This window comes from Musca autumnalis, unplaced genomic scaffold (assembly GCF_047663935.1).
Source record: "Musca autumnalis isolate F117 unplaced genomic scaffold, ASM4766393v1 scaffold_1, whole genome shotgun sequence".
Classification (NCBI taxonomy): domain Eukaryota; kingdom Metazoa; phylum Arthropoda; class Insecta; order Diptera; family Muscidae; genus Musca; species Musca autumnalis.
In genome coordinates this window covers 108,623,520-108,648,409 of record NW_027411644.1, presented here as the reverse complement: position 1 = coordinate 108,648,409, position 24,890 = coordinate 108,623,520, and the positions used below count along the sequence as shown (strand labels likewise).

The 24,890-nt window shown below is 36.8% G+C and overlaps 2 protein-coding genes across 2 annotated transcripts in view; both read left to right on the top strand.

Moving 5' to 3' along the window:
- Nucleotides 1-12,738: 12,738 nt before the first annotated feature.
- The window catches only part of LOC141390747 (galectin-8-like), a 47,459-nt gene continuing 35,307 nt past the window's right edge, over nt 12,739-24,890 (top strand). Inside the window, exon 1 of the mRNA XM_073963697.1 lies at nt 12,739-12,757. The gene's annotated coding sequence lies outside the window, so the exon portion shown is untranslated. The remainder of the gene's footprint in view (nt 12,758-24,890) is intronic.
- LOC141390746 (32 kDa beta-galactoside-binding lectin-like) lies at nt 14,894-16,187 on the top strand. Its single transcript, XM_073963693.1, has 3 exons — nt 14,894-15,158; nt 15,224-15,823; nt 15,894-16,187. The coding sequence occupies exons 1-3, from the start codon at nt 15,067-15,069 to the stop codon at nt 16,171-16,173; spliced, it is 972 nt and encodes a 323-aa protein (XP_073819794.1). The 5' UTR covers nt 14,894-15,066; the 3' UTR covers nt 16,174-16,187.

Sequence of the window (24,890 nt, the reverse complement as noted above, 5' to 3'; positions counted from 1 at the left end):
TTCCGCAGGAAAAAGAGAGAAATGCAAAGACGGGAGTGTGAAAGAATCGAGATGTACAGGAGCCAGAATGAAGTCCGAAAGTTCTACCAAAGAGTAAAACATCAAACTGATGGCTTTGGTACAGGCACATCCTCCTGTAGAGACCAGCAAGGTAATTTGGTAACTGATACAGATAGTGTGCTCAGGATATGGAAAGAACATTTCTCCAAATTGTTGGTATCCGATAGTAGGGAAGACGGCGAAGATACCCCAGATCCAATCCCAGAAGATGGTGTTGAATGTATACCGCCCAGCTAAGATGAGGTAAAGACAGCAATAAACCGGCTGAAGAATAATAAGGCAGCAGGAGCCGATGGCTTACCAGCCGAGCGGTTCAAAACCGGAGGCGACACGCTGATAAGCTGTATTCATCAGCTAGTTAGCACAATATGGCTGGAGGAACGAGTACCCGACGATTGGAACCTGAGCATCCTGTGCCCTGTCCATAAGAAGGTAGATAAGACCGTATGCTTTAACTATAGGGGCATAAGTCTTCTCCCTATTGCATAAGATAGTGGGATAATTGGCAAACGACTAAAGCCTATGGTCAACGAAATAATTGGGCCATACCAATGCGGCTTTAGACCAGGCAAATCCACAATTGACCAGATATTTACCCTGCGACAAATCTTGGAGAAGACTCAAGAGATGCAGATCGGCACTTACCACCTTTTTGTCGATTACAAAGCAGCCTTCGACAGCCTCCTACGTTCAAAGGTATTCCAAGCCATGTCTGAATTTGGTATCCCTGCAAAGCTCATTCGGATTTGTAGAATGACATTAACTGATACTCGGTCCTCAGTTAAAATAGGAAAGAACCTCTCCGAAGAGTTAAGTACCAAAAGAGGTTTCAGACAAGGTGACGGCCTATCGTGTGACCTTTTCAACATTCTGCTGGAAAAGGTTATACGAGATGCGAAGGTCAAAAGAAGTGGCACAATATATACAAACAGCTTATGCCGATGACATTGACATCATGGGTCGATCGGTAAAGGAAGTAACTGATACCTTTGAAAAAATCGAAAGGAAATATTCTAAAGTGGGTCTGGCGGTAAACGGCGAGAAGACCAAATTGATGGTGTCGACGCGCAAAGCTTCCATAGAGATCGGGCCAACTGTTGAAGTTTGTTCCTATAATTTTGAGGTAGTAAAGGATTTCGTCTAGCTCGGCACAACCGTAAACACAACCAACAACATCAGTTGTGAAATACGAAGAAGAATAGTGTTGGCCAACAGATGCTACTTCGGACTGAGTAAGCAGCTTAGGAATAAAGCCACATCTCGTCAAACAAAAACAACGATTTACAAAAAACTGATACTACAGGTGCTGATGTATGGTTCCGAAGCCGCAGACAAGGCAGTGCTTGGTGTGTTCGAGAGACAAATTCTTCGAAAGATCTATGGACCGATCTGCGTTGACGGTGAATATCGACGTCGTATGAACCACCAAGAGAAGTTTCCCTTGTCCCTTATGGGATGTTTGTGTAACAATTATATATGAACCACGAACTGTATCTGCTATACAACGACATCAGTATAGATAAACGTATCGAGATGAAACGATTGCCTTGGCTATGCCATATAAGAATGAGCGATGATGAACCCGTGCCACATGGCGGTGCACGCAGAATTGGCAGGGTTAGGCCTTAGATGGAGCAAGCAAGTGGATGAAGAGATGAAAAGCGCGGTATTCTAGAAATCGAAGCAGTAAGCAGAGAGAGTTAGATATCTTTTCTTAGTTCGGCATATTGAACAAATGTTCTGTAATGGGCCAACTAAGTACGTAAGTACAAGCATTCAAAAAGGAAGCATGTTTCGTAGTGTCTTACAAGAAGATCCCGATCCTCTTATCATTCTTCGACCGTCTTATTTCGTGTGCCAAAGGTCATTGCAATAAGATCCTGTTGTTATTGTTCGTTTTGCCTTGTGTTAGTTTCATTAATCATTTTTATTGCAGCTAAGTGGATGATTGGTCTTCTGTAGCCTATCCTAGATGCAGTGGTTGTTGTAGCCTCTACAGGTGTAGTTTGTAATGTATTGTGTAAAAGAAAGAAAGAAAATAGAAAGAAAGTAAAATAAGATTAGAAGGACATTAAGCATCCATAACGATTCTGGTGTAAGGTTAGTCGGGTTAGCTGGACATGCAAAGAGGTGCCTCGTGATGTGTGGGGTACCTCCGCATTTTGGACAAACATCCGGGTTCAGGGTTGAGAGGTAGCTATTTAGGTACCTGGAGATACCAGATCGGAGTTGTGATAGTACCGATCTGGTATCTCTGGGTAGTGACCTTTCATCATCACTTATGGGTGGTGGTCTTCCACCGAGCACAATATTGCTTGTGTATGATGATTTGTAGTTATGCACCATCTCTGTGTGGACATGTTTCATGGCTAGTTCAATGTCTTCGGGGGACGGGTCTGAGGGCATTTGGGGTATGTTTTTAAGTTCGGCGCGGTAGTCTTGTCTTATGGGCTCGGTCCTCTCGCTAAATGGGTTTTTGGAGCTACGATGGCTAGGGTGGTTTGGATTTTGACACTTTATTACGTGTTCTCTCGTGAGCAGAGTGCAGTGCTCTTTGACCGGGAGCATCTTGGTCTCATGGTGGAGATGATTTTGAGGTGCCTTTGAGTGGCAACCTGTAGCTATTCTAATTGCATTGTTTTGTATGGTTTGAAGGTTTGTAGTATACTTTCATCGCAAAACAATTTTTTAATTTTTCTATTCAAACTTGTATCACTTTGGCACTAAACATTTAACGGACATATGTTCATCCATGTTCACCACGATAAATTTATCGATTTTATAGTTATAAATTTGATTCATGTTTAACGATCTGGCCACTCCAATTTTTATATTGAACCACTTGTCTCATAAAACGGGTCTCAAGAAGCTTGATATTAACACGTTTTTTCTAATGCTTTCTTTTGCAATTAATCTTCCGAGAGTGAACATCATAATCTTGATCAAAAGTTGACACTATTAACCTCTAAATCTATAAACGGCATAAAATTTCCCATTTTTTTTTTGATAAAGTATTTAATCAAAATTTAAATAAATACAATTTTTAATTGATTTTTAAAAGGTAATTAAATTTAACAAGCATATAGAAAAGTGTTAATGTGTATCATAATTTAGGCGGTATTATACACCACGAGGTTTCTGAAGCCAAGCTCCATTCTTGGGAGCAGCCTTAACACCCGTGGTAACAACTGTACCTGTCCACTGCTGTTGGGTTTTGTTAAGAACCTCCAAATCCCATAAAACCAACGATTATGCAGACTTGTGAAACATTCTAAATTTTGGTACTAGTACAAAGTTTCATAATCGCATGATAAAAGTTCCATAATCATCGCTATTTAAAAGGAATACTCTTCGTCATCATTATTCTCGTCGGAATAACTACAATCGTCAGTACTACAGCATCATTTCACTGGTAAATTTCCTGGAAAGTTCGATCGACAAGTACAGAACTCCAATTTAAACCATCTTTGATATGATGAAAACTCAACATTTCGGTATGATAAAATTATAGTATTGCATCGTTAAAATTTTTAGTCCCAATAAGATTTACATGAAAATATTTCGAATTGTTATCAAATGTTACATTTCCCATTATTTTATTTCGTTTCAAACTAAAAATCTCGATTTTCAACCCTAACTTTAATCTCCACTTAAATTTCAAGAGAAAACAAAAAAGAGAAAAAATAATTGTAATTGTTTAGCATCTCATAAACAGTAAAAAAAATGAGATCTATAAAAACTAAGTTATAAACTTAGAATATCCAACAACAAAAAATTTTGCTTTTATTCCACTCAAGTTTGCATTTGCCAAACCTACTCAGCATACATTGATCACATTTTTGTTTCTTCCTTATGACTACTATAACAACTACAGTTATCACCGAGTGATGGAATTCTTGTCTGGTTTTTCTAATCTAGTTGTAATTGATGTTTTATGAAACTCGGTCGCTGAAGATTATTTAAAAACGAAAACCGCGAGTTCTTGGTAAAAAGTATTTAATTCGTAATAAAAAAGAATAGAAAAATTGATCAGTGTATGTTGAATGTGTGATTAAAGTTATTACTGGCTAATTTATAAAATAAATTGTGAAATATGAAATATAACTAAAATAGTCAAATAATGAAAGTAAAAATTTAATATTCATTAAAGTGATTTATTAAAAAAAAAAAATCAGTGAAACCTATATATTAAGTAACTTTAAATTGTTATTGCATGCTAAAATTATAATTCTTAGACTAAACCACATAAATTGAAATTTCAAAACAGGATTCAAGAATTACAGTTCTTGTCATCGTTCCATAAGACAACCAACATTGGGAGGCCTCTTCAATAAGTAACCTGGTTATGTTATGGTAAGTCCGCACCTCTTTTTTTTCTGGTATCATAGAGTTTTGTTTTACGTTGCTTTTGATTCAATGAAGAAGCATATGTAAACAAAAAGAATTATGTGGTTTAATCTATCTATTCTTTATGCTTAACTCAACCTAGCGTTTATATAATTCTACTCTTCACTTCAAATCTTGTTTTTCATACACCCTACCTTCAGAACAAATGAGTAATAGTTAAGTTAAAATATTCGCACAAAAATTTTTTTACTCCTCGTTTTGTTTACTCTTTTAAATTAGAAGTAGTTATAAGTCAGCATGAAATGAATAAAACTTGTTATATATCTATTTAATATGGATTGCTAAATTTAACCTATGAGTTTCCTTAATAAGATGATGTCGGAATAGATAACTAGATATTGGCCTAAATATGGGGTTCTATTAAAAGTACGTCAGCCAAGTAGAACCAAAGGTAGGGCGGGTATAGAGGCTGTGCTCTCCAAAACACCTAGGAGTAGCCTGACTAACGACAACAATATCGATACCTTTTTTTTTGTTAGATTTCATATTTTATTGTTACCAGATTTATTGGGGCAATTCGTTTTAGGTATCTTGGTAACTTTGGCCCATGTAACTTCATTTTCTTTACAAAATAGGGAGTTAAAAATCATTATAGTAACGTGAAACAGATAGATTTTAACGAAGGACGTGAACCCCCTCAAAACCGACTGCTGCTGCTAGCGTACAAAAACTCCCGTAGTCCTCTCGTCTAGATCTGTTGGCATGAGAAATCATATTTCCCATAACATTGATACTTCTTCTGGAGGTATTTTGAAACACATATGCGTGTTCGTTACAATAATTGGCGCCCAACGTGGGGCCTGAAGGAATTTCTATATTTCCTTTCGGCTCATCCTTTTTAGTAAATTGTAGATTTCATCATTTTGTTTGCTTGGTATTTCAACATTGCGTTTGGTCGAAATGTCTTCGAAAAATTTTGCATTACTTTACAGGATATTTTAGTTGTTTGAGGTAAATAAGTTCGAACAGACTAACCGTTAAGCAGGTGTAATCTAGTTCGAGGATATTTGAGCAGACTCATGGAGGAAGTACATTTGCGAATATTTTAGTTTATCAGCTAGATCTAATAGTCATGTTTAACTAGTTATCGATTCGCTTAAAATATACTCTAGGATCACAAAGATTTTGCTTTTTGCAATAATTTGTCCGAGATATTTTAGGATTTCCACCTGTGAAGAAAGCTTGGATTCGAATTGGTGGGTTAAACGTATTAGTTATAATCTGTAAACATAAAACACCATAGCCCAATTTTTTTCAGTATCGACTTTTGTTGTCCATCTATTCCGAATACACATCGTCTTAGATTAGGGAACTCATGTATATACTCACTTAATTTAAATTACGGACCTATTGTCGTGTTATTTCATAACAATTCGACTAATTATTAACATTTTCTATATATCTTTAAACAAACCTTTTATTCGATTGCTATTGACAACTTCTTTGTTTTGAAAATGTCTCTGAGTCGAACTCCTCCTCCTCCTCCTGCTAATACGGCAGTTTCTGAAACTGCTCCAAATGCTGAAAGCGAATTGGACTGTTTTATTTGTGAAGAATTAATATTGGAGAGTCATGATTGTTTAATCCTAAAAGAATGTTCACATATTTTTCACAGTAGCTGTATAGAGACTTTTTTGGCCACTGCCGCTGAATGCCCTATATGTAAAAAATCATGTAAACTTTCTGATTTTAAGAAATACCCCCTTCTTACGGATTCCGACGTTCCAGTCCCACTTTTATTTCCTATAACTAATGCTACCCAGTCGCACCCTTCGGGCAGTAAAGCGAGTGGGAGAGGGAAACCGAGAGGGGCTAAAGCTTATCAGTCCCACTACCATACCAGGAGTTACACCCGAAATAACCATGACCCAATCTCATATCCTATGGGTATGATTAATGAGCAAATGAACACTCCTGTGAAGCAACGGCCTCCAACATCCTTTCAAAACAATAACTCCAATTCTGTAGTAGATTATGATCAAATCAATCGCCTAATCGAACAGAGTGTTACTAGAACGCTCAGTGCTCTGAATATACTTCCTAAGCCAAATCAAAACCCTTTACCAATTACGCAAAATATTAATAATGATTTTCCTAACCCAACCAATACCAATTCTGAACCTCCAAATGATCCTCCCATAAATCAGAATTTCAATAACCGCAATTCTAATGACATTTCAACTTCCTCAAGTACGTCTTCATCTCATTTCTCAACAGATAAAATCAGTTCTATAATACACAGTTGGCATCTACAATTCGACGGATCCCCGAGTGGATTAAATGTAGAAGAATTTATATATCGATTAAAATCTCTTACTAATGACACATTTTAAGGGGATTTTACACTAATTTGCAAACATCTTCAGATTTTGTTATCCGGCAAAGCCAAAAACTGGTATTGGCGGTATCGAAAACAAGTACCCACTGTAGAGTGGGATGACTTTTGTTCAGCCCTTCGGTCACAATATCGTGATTTTAAAACTTGTTTCGATATACGCGAAGAGATTAGAAATAGGAAGCAAAAACCTGCTGAAAGTTTTGATACTTTTTATGAAGCAATTTCCACTATTGTTGACCGTCTAAGTACCCCTATATCGGAATCTGAACTAGTAGAAATCATTACCAGGAATCTTCGCCCTGAGGTCCGACAGGACTTGTTATATGTTCATATAGAATCTATTTCTCACTTACGCAAGCTGGTGCAAAAAAGAGAAAACTTCTTAAACGATGAACATGTAAAGCGCAATTTGATCTCTCGAAATCCTAATATTCCTCAACAGAAACGACAAATATCCGAGATAGATCTTGAAAAACAAACCCCGGAAAATATTAGCTCCCCCTTAGATGACGCTTCAGTGAATGCCATAAAAAGTTATCCAAGCAACATTCAATGTTGGAATTGTGGAGATATTGGTCATCACTGGGAAGACTGCTTGCGTGACAGAAAGATTTTTTGCTATGGTTGCGGAGCGAAAGAGGTATACAAACCAAATTGCTCGATTTGTTTGGCTAAAAAGGCACCAAAAAACTTCAGAACCCCGGTTCGCAAAGTGGAACAATAAGTCTTAGCCAAGAAATACATACAAAACTTATTGGCAATAATTCGAGTGAATTATCAAAATCTACTCATCTAGACATTCATCCTACTCAAAATGACGTTTTGTCCCCGAATAAAGTCAATATTAAACAACCTCAAATACTTCGAAACTCTTTTTCTAATAAGGATCACAATTCCGAAACAAATAACCATTCCAAACTTATATACCCACTGATACCTTATCACATTCGATGGGAAAGGTACATGGAGAAAAGGAACCAAATTTTTAATGTAGATACTTTATCAACAGATCGTATGTCAAAACCAAAAAGAAATACTTTAAGACTCCGCAGGTATTGGAAGCTTCGCCAGCTAAGTAATCGATTCTTAGTATCTGCTATTGTGAATAATCCAAAAGATAAGCGTTTTTACGCTAAGGTTACTTTCCTACAGTTTACGGAATTTGGTCTTCTGGACACAGGGGCCAATATAAGCTGTATAGGCTCCGATCTGGCAACCTCTAATATTCACAAATATCCTAATTTCACTAAAACCAAATCTTTTGTCAAAACTGCAGATGGGAATCCCCAGCAAGTAGTTGGATGGTTAGATGTGGAAATCACATTTAAGACCCAAACACGCTCAATTAAGTTATTCGTTATTCCCACCTTATCACAAAGGTTAATATTGGGTGTGGACTTCTTTAAAATGTTTAACTTATTTAGTAACGTTTTGGGATCTGTAGATATGGTTTCTCTTAATGATTCGGAAGACATAGCAAACTTTAATGAAAGCAATATCGATTTACCCAAAAATGACGACTCTGATCCAAACCTCGATTCCTCATATCCCCTTTCTACAGCCCAAAGACAACAACTCGATTGCGTTAAAAAACTTTTTCCAAATTTTGAAGCCCAAGGTTTAGGTCGAACGCCTCTGATCAAGCATTCGATCGACGTAGGCAATGCAACCCCAATCAAACAGCGATTTTATCCGGTGTCACCGGCTGTCGAGAAGGTGATGTTTAAGGAAATCGACAGAATGCTGTCTTTGGGTGTAATAGAACCTTCGACATCACCCTGGAGTTCGCCGATGAGGCTTGTTATAAAACCAGGCAAGGTCAGATTGTGTTTAGACGCAAGAAAACTTAATATGGTTACGAAGAAGGACGCATATCCTCTTCCGTCCATAGAAGGTATTTTCGCAAGACTTCCTAAGGCCAACCTTATTACCAAATTGGATCTTAAGGATGCATATTGGCAAGTAGCCTTAGACGAAAATTCAAAACCTCTGACCGCCTTCACGATACCAGGTAGACCATTATACCAGTTCGTCGTAATGCCCTTTGGGCTATGTAATGCTCCACAGACGATGTGTCGCCTCGTGGATGAGATCATTCCTGCAGATCTCCGACACTGCGTATTTGGCTACCTGGATGATTTAGTGGTTGTGTCAGAGGATTTCGAAAGTCATTTAGAAGTCTTAGTTAGAATTGCTTCCCAATTCAAAAAGGCAAATTTGACTTTGAATATCGGAAAAAGTAAGTTTTGTGTTACTCGAGTAAATTATCTTGGGTATGTTATTGGGGACGGTGGGATTACCACAGACCCAGACAAGATTAGCTCTATCCTCAACTGGCCTACTCCGAAGAACCTCAAACAGGTTCGCGGATTTCTTGGACTGGCTGGTTGGTACCGCCGTTTTATTGAGAATTTTTCGACAGAAGTCTTCCCAATAACCGAAGTGGTATCAACCAAAAAGAAATTTGTTTGGACACCAGAAGCCCAGAGATCCTTTGAAAGGATCAAATTTCTTTTAACCACTGCTCCGGTCCTTATAAATCCAGATTTTTCCAAAAAGTTTTTTGTGCACTGTGACGCCAGTGACTATGGGATTGGTGCTGTCCTGGTCCAAATGGACAGTGATAACCAAGAACGACCAATTGCATTTATGAGTAGGAAGTTAAATTCGGCACAGCGCAACTACAGCGTAACAGAGTGCGAATGTTTGGCTGCTCTAGAAGCAATCAAACGCTTTAGGTGCTACCTCGAAATGCAGGAGTTCGAGGTTATCACTGACCATTCTAGCCTAGTCTGGTTGATGAAACAACCAAATCTGAGTGGAAGACTAGCTAGATGGGCATTTCAGCTCCAATCCTATAGATTTACTGTGAGTCACAGAAAGGGCAAAGAGAATGTTGTGCCCGATGCACTTTCGCGTATTCCAGAAACCTCAGTTGACGGTATAGAGATAATCGAACCAGAAGTGGATTTAGATTCCCCACATTTCAAAGATTCCGACTATGAGGAACTCAAACAGAAAATTAATGACAACCAAGAAAAATATCCTGACATTAAGATCTTGGATAAGTATGTATATTTCAGGACTGACCATTATTCTGGGGACCCTGATCAGGAGAATTCAGCGTGGAAGCTTTGGATCCCACAAAACCTTCGTCTATCGGTGTTGTGCAGAGCTCATGATTCACCCATATCCTCCCACGGTGGAATGGTCAAAACTTTAGAATTACTTAGAAGAAATTTTTATTGGCCAGGTATGGTTAGAGACGCACGCAAGTATATCAAGTCTTGTGAAGTGTGTAAATCAACAAAAGCTCCAAATTTCGTCATGAAACCACCGATGGGGAAACAAATCACCACCGAAAGACCTTTCCAAAGACTTTACGTCGATATTCTCGGTCCTTATCCTAGAAGTAAGTCGGGATATATCGGACTTCTGATCGTATTAGACCACCTTACCAAATTCCATTGGGTATGTCCCCTACGGAAATTTACTTCGGCGATTATAAAAGACTTCTTAGAGAAAAATATATTCCATATGTTCGGTGTTCCAGAAGTAATAGTAAGTGACAATGGAACACAATTCAAAGCACACGACTTTAACGCATTTTTAACAACTTATGGTATCACTCACTGTTACACTGCATATTACTCACCGCAGTCTAACGCATCAGAGCGTGTAAACAGATCTCTAATTGCGGGTATGCGGGCATATATTAAAAAAGATCATCAACTGTGGGATAAACATCTGAGTTCCATATGCTGTGCTCTGCGAAATTCGCACCACCAAACAATAGAAATGTCACCATATCGCGCTTTATTTGGATTAAATATGATCACGCATGGGTCATCTTATAAGCTGTTGAGAAATGTAGAACTATTAGAGGAACCTCAAGCCAAACTCTCAAGAGAAGACCAGGTCCAAATTCTAAGAGCTGACATTATGAAACATATAAAAGACGCCTATGAGAGAAATAGGGATCAATACAATTTGAGAACCCGATTGTCTACTTTCATTGTTGGCCAAGCAGTTTTCAGGAGGAACTTTGCTCAAAGCAACGTAGAAAAGAAGTTTAATTCGAAACTAGCTCCGGTTTTTATAAAAGCGAGGGTGCGTGAAAAACTTGGCAGTCATTATTATATATTGGAAGATATGGATGGCAAACTTGTTGGAACCTTCCATGGCAAGGACATTCGTCCATGAAAGTACTTTTTTCCTCATAATTCTGCTGCTCAACGAGCCAGAATTATGTGGTTTTGTAGTATACTTTCATCGCAAAACAATTTTTTAATTTTTCTATTCAAACTTGTATCACTTTGGCACTAAACATTTAACGGACATATGTTCATCCATGTTCACCACGATAAATTTATCGATTTTATAGTTATAAATTTGATTCATGTTTAACGATCTGGCCACTCCAATTTTTATATTGAACCACTTGTCTCATAAAACGGGTCTCAAGAAGCTTGATATTAACACGTTTTTTCTAATGCTTTCTTTTGCAATTAATCTTCCGAGAGTGAACATCATAATCTTGATCAAAAGTTGACACTATTAACCTCTAAATCTATAAACGGCATAAAATTTCCCATTTTTTTTTTGATAAAGTATTTAATCAAAATTTAAATAAATACAATTTTTAATTGATTTTTAAAAGGTAATTAAATTTAACAAGCATATAGAAAAGTGTTAATGTGTATCATAATTTAGGCGGTATTATACACCACGAGGTTTCTGAAGCCAAGCTCCATTCTTGGGAGCAGCCTTAACACCCGTGGTAACAACTGTACCTGTCCACTGCTGTTGGGTTTTGTTAAGAACCTCCAAATCCCATAAAACCAACGATTATGCAGACTTGTGAAACATTCTAAATTTTGGTACTAGTACAAAGTTTCATAATCGCATGATAAAAGTTCCATAATCATCGCTATTTAAAAGGAATACTCTTCGTCATCATTATTCTCGTCGGAATAACTACAATCGTCAGTACTACAGCATCATTTCACTGGTAAATTTCCTGGAAAGTTCGATCGACAAGTACAGAACTCCAATTTAAACCATCTTTGATATGATGAAAACTCAACATTTCGGTATGATAAAATTATAGTATTGCATCGTTAAAATTTTTAGTCCCAATAAGATTTACATGAAAATATTTCGAATTGTTATCAAATGTTACATTTCCCATTATTTTATTTCGTTTCAAACTAAAAATCTCGATTTTCAACCCTAACTTTAATCTCCACTTAAATTTCAAGAGAAAACAAAAAAGAGAAAAAATAATTGTAATTGTTTAGCATCTCATAAACAGTAAAAAAAATGAGATCTATAAAAACTAAGTTATAAACTTAGAATATCCAACAACAAAAAATTTTGCTTTTATTCCACTCAAGTTTGCATTTGCCAAACCTACTCAGCATACATTGATCACATTTTTGTTTCTTCCTTATGACTACTATAACAACTACAGTTATCACCGAGTGATGGAATTCTTGTCTGGTTTTTCTAATCTAGTTGTAATTGATGTTTTATGAAACTCGGTCGCTGAAGATTATTTAAAAACGAAAACCGCGAGTTCTTGGTAAAAAGTATTTAATTCGTAATAAAAAAGAATAGAAAAATTGATCAGTGTATGTTGAATGTGTGATTAAAGTTATTACTGGCTAATTTATAAAATAAATTGTGAAATATGAAATATAACTAAAATAGTCAAATAATGAAAGTAAAAATTTAATATTCATTAAAGTGATTTATTAAAAAAAAAAAATCAGTGAAACCTATATATTAAGTAACTTTAAATTGTTATTGCATGCTAAAATTATAATTCTTAGACTAAACCACATAAATTGAAATTTCAAAACAGGATTCAAGAATTACAGTTCTTGTCATCGTTCCATAAGACAACCAACATTGGGAGGCCTCTTCAATAAGTAACCTGGTTATGTTATGGTAAGTCCGCACCTCTTTTTTTTCTGGTATCATAGAGTTTTGTTTTACGTTGCTTTTGATTCAATGAAGAAGCATATGTAAACAAAAAGAATTATGTGGTTTAATCTATCTATTCTTTATGCTTAACTCAACCTAGCGTTTATATAATTCTACTCTTCACTTCAAATCTTGTTTTTCATACACCCTACCTTCAGAACAAATGAGTAATAGTTAAGTTAAAATATTCGCACAAAAATTTTTTTACTCCTCGTTTTGTTTACTCTTTTAAATTAGAAGTAGTTATAAGTCAGCATGAAATGAATAAAACTTGTTATATATCTATTTAATATGGATTGCTAAATTTAACCTATGAGTTTCCTTAATAAGATGATGTCGGAATAGATAACTAGATATTGGCCTAAATATGGGGTTCTATTAAAAGTACGTCAGCCAAGTAGAACCAAAGGTAGGGCGGGTATAGAGGCTGTGCTCTCCAAAACACCTAGGAGTAGCCTGACTAACGACAACAATATCGATACCTTTTTTTTTGTTAGATTTCATATTTTATTGTTACCAGATTTATTGGGGCAATTCGTTTTAGGTATCTTGGTAACTTTGGCCCATGTAACTTCATTTTCTTTACAAAATAGGGAGTTAAAAATCATTATAGTAACGTGAAACAGATAGATTTTAACGAAGGACGTGAACCCCCTCAAAACCGACTGCTGCTGCTAGCGTACAAAAACTCCCGTAGTCCTCTCGTCTAGATCTGTTGGCATGAGAAATCATATTTCCCATAACATTGATACTTCTTCTGGAGGTATTTTGAAACACATATGCGTGTTCGTTACAGGTTGCTCCAATGGTAATTGTTTATGCTTGGGGCCCAGATTGGTGCCGCATAGTCCATTAATGGACGCCCAATGGCTTTGTAGGTGGTACGGATTGTTTCTTTATCCTTCCCACAAGAGCTACCCGTTAATGTCTTGAGAATTTTGTTGCGCTTCCCCGCATTTTCTGTTATTCCTTCTGCATGTTTGCAAAAGTATTGCAGGTTGTCGAAAGTGACACCTAGTATTTTGGGTTTTTTTTTATTGTTGGGATGATTTGATCATCAATGTGTATGTTAAGGTTTATGTTTACTTCTTTTGCCCATAGGTGCAGTGGTTGAGGTCGTTGCTTATTTAGGATTCCCTTGTTTATTTATGAACCGATCGCTATAGTTCGGATTATGGGACAAATGTTATATATACAAGCAAATTTACCTAAGTGATTGAGTCAAGACTTCGGCACAAAAGCGACTGGCTTTCATGCTTAAGTTATTTCCGATTAAAGACAAAAAGGCAAGGGGCAACATAGTTCGAATTTATCTCGGTCGTTCTTTATTCTATTATAATAAATTACTTAAAAATGAGTGTTATGTTAATTTAGTTTAATTTCCGTTAATTTAAAAATTTGAATTGTAACGTAAAGTTTTTATTACGGAGTTACTTTATTTAACCAACAACAACTACCATGTAGAATTCTCTTCATCATTCCAGTTCTTACTTTACCTTTCATTAATGTGCTTTTGTTTCTTTTGTCATAATCATGTAATTATCGTTTAGTTTGCTACTCTTGTATTTCTTTCATTTGTTTGTTGTTGTAATTACGTCATTAGTGTGCTTGTCCACTTGTATTAATCTTCGCCCATGTATGTGAGTATGGTTGTTCGCTTAGGGGGAATGTGCGTTTGTGTGTTCGTTGCACAGATTCGAGGTGTTACCAGATGTTTTGGATAATTCTCGAACAGGGAGATTTTGGGATAAATACAGGTGGAATCAGCAACGGCGAGTTAGTTGTGTTTTAAGCATTGAACTGAACATATCGGTTAAAGAATAGCTGCGTGCTAACTAGAGACAAGTTGTGTGATTTGTAATTAAAGTCGGTTCCGAATAAGTGTAACAAAGTAAATAAAGCATTGTAGAAACGTAATCTGAAACGAACCCTGTTTTATTTGGTACAAATCGTACTGGAGAATAAAACAACGTCTACACGGAGATTAGTTAAATCTAATTCCGTAACAGTATTATTATGTTCATCATTGCTTCCGGCAACATTTAAAACGTTATTTGCGGCGGCTGTAATTCTTCTGATTTTTTTCTCGATTCGTGGTTTGGAAAAATTACCTACTGCAATATAAATATACGACAAAGTAAAAAATTATGCGGTTTGTGGGTTACAAATGAGAACCAAGCGCATCACAAATTATGCCTGCAATAGTTGAGTAGCGGAAAAAAATCATACAAATAGTATTATTTAGCTTTCAAGCAAACGTCTTGCACTGCAACATGTCGGCGTTGTTTCAAGGAAAACTCATAGAAAATTTGAGCTTTGGTCATCTCCTGCAGATTGGTGGCAAGGCAGAAAGTGAAGAATCATGGCAAGTGATTTGAATTTTTGAAACACCTAAAAGTTGTTGCCAACTTGAAAATTTTCTACTTTCAGGTTCAGCATTTCCCTGTCAATGGGAAAATGCAGCGAAACAGAAACATTCGATACGCCATTTCATATGCTGGTGGATGTTGGTAATGAAAAAATTATATTTAAACGATTTGATGGCCAGTGGGTGGAAGTGGACAGTGAAGAATATGAAACGGAAAAATTTCGTCAGAATTTTCGCATCACAATAGCCGTCGATGAGAATAAGTTTTATGTGGGAATCAACGAAGAATCGTTTTCATTTGTTGCCTACAAGGCGCACCTGACAAAATTAAGCCACATAAGAATCGATGGAAATTTTATGACACTAAAACAAGTTGATCATCGTAAATATTTTAGTGCAGCATGGCCAACGGTTCAAATTGCGGAAGACAATTGTTTGCATTTTAGTCATGACATACCATGCCGTTGGCAACCGGGTAATGTCATGGTGGTGACCATGAAATTATTGGGTAAAATGGATGGTTGGTTTAAAATGGATTTTCGCAATTCCGAGAATTTTAAACGCATTGAAGTCCATATCAATGTAAGATTCAATTTAAAGAAAATTATACGAAATTCCAAATTGCCCACAAAGAAGTCGGAAAATAATCCAGATATGTTAGAGTAAGTAGAGGCGGTTCTTTTTTCAAATATGAATATCGTTTGTGATTAAATGTTTTCATTTTCAATTTAGATGGGGTGACGAAGAAACCAAGGGAAGTTTTCCCTTTGATGTAGAATCCAAGCCATTTAGATTGGCATTGGGATTTACGAACACTTCCCTAAAAATGGCCAAAGATGGTGTATATCTTTTTAAGTATAAATATCGAACAGAGAAAATTTTACCCTTTTTGACGGGAATTAAAATTGAAGGACAAAAAGGCATGATTGTTCGTGTGCTTGGTATTGAAAATTTGCTGTGCGATCATCCTAAATGTCACGGGTTTGAACGGTATTCTGAACTGTTAAACTAACTGAAATAAATTTAAGAAAAAAAGGCTTCAGTAGTTTAATTTAGAATTGTACAATATTGGCTTAACGCTGAGAAAATTTAACTAAGGTGAAGAGCTGAAGTTCAATAGGACTGTACAGAAAGATTCGTTTAAGAATGTTTGTTTTATAGATGTCTTAATTGCCGTTGAAGAAGAGATCAAGAGTGCCAGTGTATGTTATTGTGTTATCACAAAACGTAAAAGTATTTGGAAGAGTTTCCGCACGATGGCTGACATTTATTGAAAAAGCGACATTTAAATGAATCTCTTAGGTCGTAATAGCTAGAGTTGGGCAATCTCGTCCAATTGAAAGATCCGGATCATTATCTCGTTCAATGGACACCGGTAATTTCTTTGAAAAAAACGGCGTATACTTAATTTCACACGTTGGTTTTTATGATGGACAGTGATCCGGATCGTTCAATTGAACGAGATTGCCCAACTCTAGTAATAGCTCAACTCGAAAGATAACTAATTAAAAGAAAAAAAAAAAAAAAATCAATATTGGCCCGGTTCGGATTCGAATCTGGGTCTCCGACAACTAAGTGGCTAGGTTGCCGACGTTTTAGCGTTCTTTGTAGCCATCAACTTGTCATAAACTTCCGAACTATGGAAGACGAAAAATACGAAAGTTAATACTAAATCGTAAGTGCGATCGAATTGGGAAGACGTAAACATCGCAAATGATTACTTATTGTATTATAGCAGCCATGAAACGAAACATGAGCTCGGTTTTTCGATTTATGGTAAACCGAAGACTTAAAAACCTGGTCTTCAGATTTATTCCGGTAAATGAGAGAATTGTCATATAAAGGTGAAGTTTTAAACATCAGTTTCATCTGCATAAGCTTACTTCGCTTAACTCACCAAGTTGGATGTTGAGAAGCTGTGAACACAACCGATATTACAAGTCTACTCCGCTCAACTTACACACATGGTGGAAGGCGGCACTCCTTGTCCCGCAAATGTGGAAGCGGATTGGCAAAGAATAGCCCACTGCCTTTAAACTGGAATCTGGTAACTGATACAGATCGCGTACTGTGAAATGAAAAGCCATTTTATCAAGCTTTTGGAACAGGGACGAGGATGAAGAACAAATCCTAAACTACGGCATTGAGTGTTTACCACCTACTTATTTACTTAGCTGGCTTTTTACAGAACATTTGTTACATAAGCCGAACTAAGAAAAGATCTCCAATCCCCTCTGTCTCTGGATGAATGCATGTCCAGCTATGGGAACATCGGTCTGTTATGTCCCGTGCAGAAGAAAGGGAACAAGATGGTTTGTACCGTCTGCAGAGCTACAAGTCTGCTACCCATTCCACATAAAGTCCTGTCGAACGTATTGCGTGAAGGGCTAAAATTTATCGTTAATTTAATAATCGGCTCAGCAGTTAAAATCGGAAAGAAACTCTCATTTTAATACAAAGGTCATTTTTCAGACAAGGTGACAGTCTATCGTGTGAATTATTTAACATATTGCTGGAAAAGATTATACGAGATGCACAAACATTTATAAAAACAGGTAAAAAGGTATCAGTCAGCTTTGCCTCTGCTTTTAACCAAATATTTGGTATTTAGGAGTTTGCAGGATATTGTGGCCCTTTCTGGACGACAAAAATATGGATTTGGATTAAATCTCAAAAGTGTTGGGGAGGAGGTACCTGAAGGAATCTATCGACGTTGTCCAGTTCAGAAGTGGACTTATTTTAAGAGTCATTTCTTTCTATAGAGATCGCGCACTCCATTGTTTTCATTAATTTAGAGCTTTTCCACAATTTTGTTAGGAAGCATTAACTTGCTCACAAAAAACATAATATCGCTGTAAACAGGGCCACAAAGAGTACCTTCGGTAAAAATTCGCAAAGCATACTTGAACAGACTTTCAAGTGTACTTAAAGAAAAATTGTAAGAAGTGGACCGAAGTGGCCATTTTAGAACTCAAACTAAGTTCGGACAAAATAATATGAGATCCGAAGTTTGGACCAAATCGATTGCTCCGTTTAAGAAATATCGCACGTACCAATTTAGCAACGATTTTTCAAACTTTTGTGGGTAGGTATCGGAAGGAGTGAACCGATAGAACCATCTACGAACTTTATCTTAGATTCGCAGAAATATTACGACATCCACATTTGGACCAATACAATATCCTCTTCGAATGTTGTTCTGCGCACCAGCCACTCATTTACACAAATAGTGACACATCTCAGAATATCCAGTTTCGAGAAAAACGGGTTTGAAGTTGGCGATTGAAATATGACTTTGCAACTTAAAAAGATTATTACACAAAAACTAAAATAACTGCTTGGACCATATTTGGTAAATAGATATTACTGCTAAATTTTTGTGCAAGATCAAGCATGATTTGAAGTGTTTTAGTGCTTCATAAACTCAAAAAACATTTTTGTTGAATTATGCCAAACTCGTAGTAAATGAGCAGTAACTTGTTGAGTTTTAGAAATATCACCATGAAAATTTGACCTACGATAAAATAGAAATCGTAAAAAATAGAAATCGCTAACGCCTTTTTAGAGTAACTGAGCGATATGGTGGACCTAGGTGATATGGCGGACCTAGAGTGAAAAGTAGCATAATGGTTGAATGTGTGGGGCTTCGGTGGTTTCGTAATTTTTCAATGTACCTCTTAAGTCATAACAGCTCAACTAGAAAGATAATTAATTCAATTATGTGTTTGTTTTCGTATACCATGGGAGCGGCGATATAACGCGGAATGCCTGCTACGAGATCTTTTGGTCCGTGACGGTATAAAGAAGAAACCCGGACCATGGATATGTTCCGTTTGCCAGATTCGCATCCACTGCATGTCAACAACTCAGGCCTTGTCCTGTTATGAGTTATATTGCGGCTTGCTGATCCAGATCATCTTTTTGCGTGACTTCAACTTAGTTAAACAACAACCACAAACGCAGCATCATACACCAAATATATATTCAGCGCACCGAAAATGCATCGTTCCTGCAATTCAATGGCAACGATCTCCGTAACAAAGTCAGAGAGTTTGTGGACTTTATGAGTCGAAAAAACATCATGGTCGGTGGGATCCAGGAAACAATGCTAACAGACAACTGCAGTTCCCATGTTGCAATGCAAAAGTATCGTACAAAAAGCTAGGGAGGAAGACTTGCCATCCTTATACACCACAGCCTGTCCAATACGAACTTATCCCGCTTGAGCTTGACTTTGTGCCGTGCTTTATATATTCGACATTAATTCGCCTTTGAAAGCTATTAACTTTCTGGTTCGAGCGGACTTCAGTGCTCTTCATGAGCTTTGGCATTCAGCCCTTGACAAAATCCAATTTTTCCTTGGTGAAGGAAGACGCTCCTACGAGGATAAGTGGAGATTGCCACAGTTCGCCAGACCTGGCATCTGGTCTTATAAAGGACGGGCCCTGGAAACCTGACATTTCACTTTGCTCAGACCATCTTCCAATCATCGATTCCCTTATTAGAACATCCAACTTCTTAATCTCGGCCCGCCGTACTTTTCTTAACAATGGAAAACCTGATTAACGAGGATTCAGAGAATTTTCCAATCTCCGCATCAGAGAGCAGTCTATTCTCTCAAAGTCTTGGGTAGCTGAAAGATTTTTCCGGGACATCATCCCAGCTGCAACCGCTCGATACATGCCTGCTGTTCGAATACGCGAAATTAGACCAAATTCCTCAGCAAAGGCTACGGGACTAGGAAATGGACGTGACGAGGCTCGTCGTACGAACCCTGAAGACCTTAAGGCCTACGTACATAAGCTGCCTTGCCTGCTTACCTTGCTTACTTCTGATAAAAGAATAAAAAAGAAAAGTGCAACCCAGTTCGAAATTTCCTCGGCCTTCTTTATTCTTTTATTTTTATTATGTCAGAAATGAAGCAGGAAAGCAAGGCAATCAGGCAGAGCAGCTTATGTACGCAGGCCTTTAGAGTTAGGGAACTTACTCTGGAAGGCAATAGGCTAGTAGGCGAGAATAAGCATAAAATCGTGGCCGACACTATTCAAAAAACGAAGGTCGTGAGGGTTGCCGAAAACCGGCAGTTGTGTCAGAAAAAAATTAAGCCGTGCGTGAACGGATAATGCAAGATCGTCATGTTATATACCGTGAGATAGAGGCATACTTGGGCATTTCTTTCACCAACTAACATTTCATATTATATGAACACCTGGCCGCAAAAATAGGGTTTTCTCGTTAGATCCAGCAAAACTGGACAATCGGTCAAAAAGAGGCAAAGAAATTGTGAATAAAAACGATCGTTGTGCTTCAAACGACGTTTGTATGATCGTCACAGACGACGAAGCTTGGATCTATCCTTAGGAGGCCGAAACAAAACAGGATTCGACCGTTAGGTCTACGAAAGCGAGCCAAATCGAATGAAAGTTATTCATGTAAGAAGCACTTCGAATCAAATGGTCGCCTATTTCTTCATCAAAACTAACCGTGTGGCGATTTTACGGCTTCAGCAATGTAGGACGGTTAATTCTGAGTGGTACACTACAATTTGTTTGCCAGAAGTCTCCTGAAAAATTCGAAAACCCAAAAAAGACGAATAATTCTACATCATGGCAATTCGAGCTCTCACACATCGATTCAACCCAGCGCGTATTCGACCGGACAAAAAGTGGAATTGATGGGTCATACGCCGTACAGTGACTTTATATGATTTCAGCATATCAAGAAAAAAAGGCGTGGTCAACGATTTTCTTAGTCAGGAGATGCTGTAAAAGCGTTCAAAAACCATGTTTTGGAGGTGTCTGGATCGGAGTGGAAAAAGGGATTCAACAATTGGTTTAAGCGCATGAAAAGGCGTATAAATCATTCTGGAGACTACTTAAGTAAACAGTAAAACTATTTTTGATGGTAAATATTGGTGTTTTTATTGTTAGGCCAGATAGTTATCGTTCAATTCTCGTATTCTTTTATCAGAAGACATAAGCAAGAATGCCAAGCTGTTTATATAACGAGTAAAGTGAAACAGTTCCCCAAAGCGGGGGATATCTCCAGAACTGTTTAATTTCTACCTTTCTGAAATTCCACACCCTCCAGACTGCAAAGAGATCGCAATGTATACGGATTATTGTACGATTTTGGCCTTGGGTCCTACAGTCGATGACATGTGATAGGTTAAATATCTACATATCTGACTTACTGCAGTTCTTCCATATGAGGCCGCTAAATCAACACTAGGACGAATAAAATGAGACTCCCCTTGAGCATGTTTGTCGATGGTGCCCTGACCACTAACTACCCCAAGATAATGGCGTCACCAGAGTACCATCTTTCTAAGATTTTACGGGTGCATCAGCAAAAACCTAATATGTAACATGGGCATGTCGCGAGAAATATATATATATATATATATATATATATTTTTAGCCACTGAAATAAGTTGGCTACTGAACTACTTATTGTTCTACTTATTCGTTAAGTTTTAATGGTAAAAATATATATTTCAATTTTCAAAGATCGAACTGTATTCAAAATTTGCCTTCAAACCTATTTTAAACGAAAAATTCTGCCTACATGAAAATACAAAGTAAGAAAATAAAAAGTTTTTCTTAAAATTCGCAAATACTTTCTGAAAAAAGAAAAGCGCCGTAGGCAAAAATATTTTTAAAAAAAAAAAACAAAAATATTTTCACAATTTAAGAAGATAAAAAGTTTTTGTAAAGATATTCAAATATTTTCTGAAAAACGGAAAGCGCTGCAGTCGAAAATATTTTCACACTTTAAAAAGATAAAAAGATTTTGTAAAAATATTCAAATACATTCTGAAAAACGAAAAGCGCCGCAGGGGAAAATATTTTTGAAAACAAATCGCCCGATTTTTTACAAAAATATTTTCACAATTTAAGAAGATAAAAAGATTTTGTAAAAATATTCAAATATTTTCTAAAAAAAAGAAAGCGCTGCAGTCGAAAATATTTTTGAAAAAATCGCGCAATATTTATTTTAACAATGATTGCTTAAGTCTGGAGTATTCCCCCATTGACTTAACTTCATCATTACCTTTCTATACAGAGAGTAATGTTTACAAAACGCACTCACAATTTAAAAAGATAAAAAGTTTTTGTAAAAATATTCAAATACTTTCTGAAAAACGAAAAAATCGCTCGATTTATAATTTATAAATTAAGAAAAAAAGACGTTGGGAGTTATGTCCGCGATTTTTTGGGTGTTATGTATGCTTTACTTCACGGACATAACTCCCAACGAATTTTGGGAGTTATGTCCGCAAAGCGCAGCGGACATAACGCCCAAAATCATTTTGGGAGTTATGTCCGTAGGAGTTATGTCTGGGCATCTTCTAGGAACATGTCCTTGTTAAAATAACAGTTTAGTAAGGACATTTGTAATGAGTTTTTATGCAGGGTTAGCCCACCTCCTGTATCTACTGTTTATCGGTTTCAAGAAAGCCTTCGACACCATCGGAAAGTCATATCGGAAAGTTAATAATATAACATATAATAATATAACAAAATAATTCGATGAGGATGTAGAACTATCACTTTTTCACAATGGAAACATAAGTCAATTGTTTCCAGTGTACGTAAAAATACTTTATGAAACACATACAAAACAAAACATAACCCACATTGACACCGACATAAGCCGCAGCACCGACGTCATTCCCACCGCCACTGCAGCGAAGCAGCAAACTCTACCCCCTTGAGTCTTTCCCAGCAACCGGAGGAAACTTGTCGTTACAGTGTGTGTCTGAGTGTGGCATTGATCATTTCGCACAGCAAATATTTGTCAAAAATTCTTTTTGTTTCGGTGGTGAATAAAACATCTCGGCAAAGCATAACCGAAGTACATATATTTCAGTAATCGTACGGTTTTCGTATATTTGCTTTGAAAAGTTTGTGGTTTTGTTTTGTTTTCGGAGCGAAATGATTCAGAGAAACTGAAATGTCTGTGACTTTGTTTGATTGGTACGGGAATCGTTTTGTTTGTTTGCGTTCATTGATTGTTTCTTGCAAACACTTGAGTAAAACAAGGATGCGCTCTGTCACCCCTACCGTTTACAATTGTACTCGATGAAATAATGAATTAATGTTGTTCATAGAGAAAAAGTGTCTGACACCATCACCCAAAAGCTAGGTATTAATAACAAATTATATGCAGGATATTATAGCCCAACTAATGGTTATAGCAAACCGGGCCAAGTACTTCGCAGATAATGCTATCCTATAATGCTAACATTGCCAGAGATCGACAAAATAAGGCACATTCAGAAAATAAATCACTGGACCTACAGAAAAAAAATTGGATAAGACCAGATTCCTCGCCGGTCTAAGTCAACGGTTCACATGGGACTGTAAGCAAGCTTGACATTTTTATTCTTCAAAATAAATCATTGGAAGTTTTCAGCAAAGAGGAGTATTCTATCCTCTTCTGAGAAAATCACTTGATTTTTATAGTTTTACTTTTTCATGTGAAGAAGCATGGTAGAACAAAGAAGGTACAGTAAATACTACAACAACCCAGCAAAATTTGAAGGAAGGGGCTCCATGCGATGACGTGATTTCATGGCATCTTTTGCATTGGTTCAAACGAAGTCGTGAAAGATCCGATCTGAACCAATGCAAAAGAAAATCGTGAAAGATCCGATCTTTTCATCAACATTTGAACCCATGCGAAGGAAGTCGTGAAAGATCCGATCTTTTCATCATCATTTGAACCCATTCCATCCATCCAATAGAGATGAATTTTGCGTTTTTATTTATACACAATTTTTCTAAATATATAAGATTTATTATTTACAATAGGCTTGATGTTGTCGGAGACTCGAAATCACGACCAACGTTTTTAAAACTCTCGTCGTAATGGTAATGTTATTGCAAAGGTTTGGTGAAAATGACATGCCAAAGCATTGGTGAAAATGACATGCCGAAGTATTGGTGAAAATGACATGTCAAAGAATTGGTGTAAATGACATGCTTTGGATCCAAAAGCAATAGCATCTTTTGGGGCCACGCTCATATAAAATTCATCGATGAAGATGCTTAAAAGATGACATGCCAGATGACTTGCACCCATGATTAAATGTCATCTTTGGCATCGAACATTTTTCTGGGAAATAAAACTGAACAATAACCACATTGAAGTTTGTAACGTTACTGTCACCGGTATTTGTAAACAAAACAAGGAAATGTCTATAAATTATTGGAATTTAAAAACTAATATTTTTCACATTTGGTTGAATATTTTGAAAAAAAAAATTAATGAAAATTTTTTACATTTTCAATTTTAATGCTTCCGTATCATTCCACTAAATGCGTAATTGCTTGCAGAAAGTAGAATTCTTGCAAAAATATGCGGGGTCGCTAATTCATTGGAAAACGAGAAACTGTTTCAATATTTTTGTTTTGAAATAAAAAAACCATGTTTCTTAGGGCTTTACTTTTTCAAATTTAACAAAATAGCACACATATTAAGAAATGTTCTACCGCCTCTATACGTGGCGTTATAATGTGCGGCACGTCGGTCAGAGTTGGAAGAGGTTATGAAGAAGTCTTTATCGGAAATGGTTTTTTTTCTGAATGATATATTTTTTCCTAATATACATACATCGAAAATAGAGATAAATAGACATCATGTCGTACGGAATTTGACATTAACATTACAGCCAAGTTCAGTCAGCTGGGTATTGCTGTTACTCTATATTGTTCCACCATGACG

What these genes read in the sequence shown, in the direction of transcription:
- LOC141390746 (XM_073963693.1), top strand. Translation starts at nt 15,067, where the DNA reads ATGTCGGCGTTGTTTCAAGGAAAACTCATAGAAAATTTGAGCTTTGGT. An exon ending in GCAGAAAGTGAAGAATCATG is followed by an intron (nt 15,159 to 15,223) that starts GCAAGTGATTTG and finishes TTCTACTTTCAG; the next exon opens with GTTCAGCATTTCCCTGTCAA. An exon ending in AATAATCCAGATATGTTAGA is followed by an intron (nt 15,824 to 15,893) that starts GTAAGTAGAGGC and finishes TTTTCAATTTAG; the next exon opens with ATGGGGTGACGAAGAAACCA.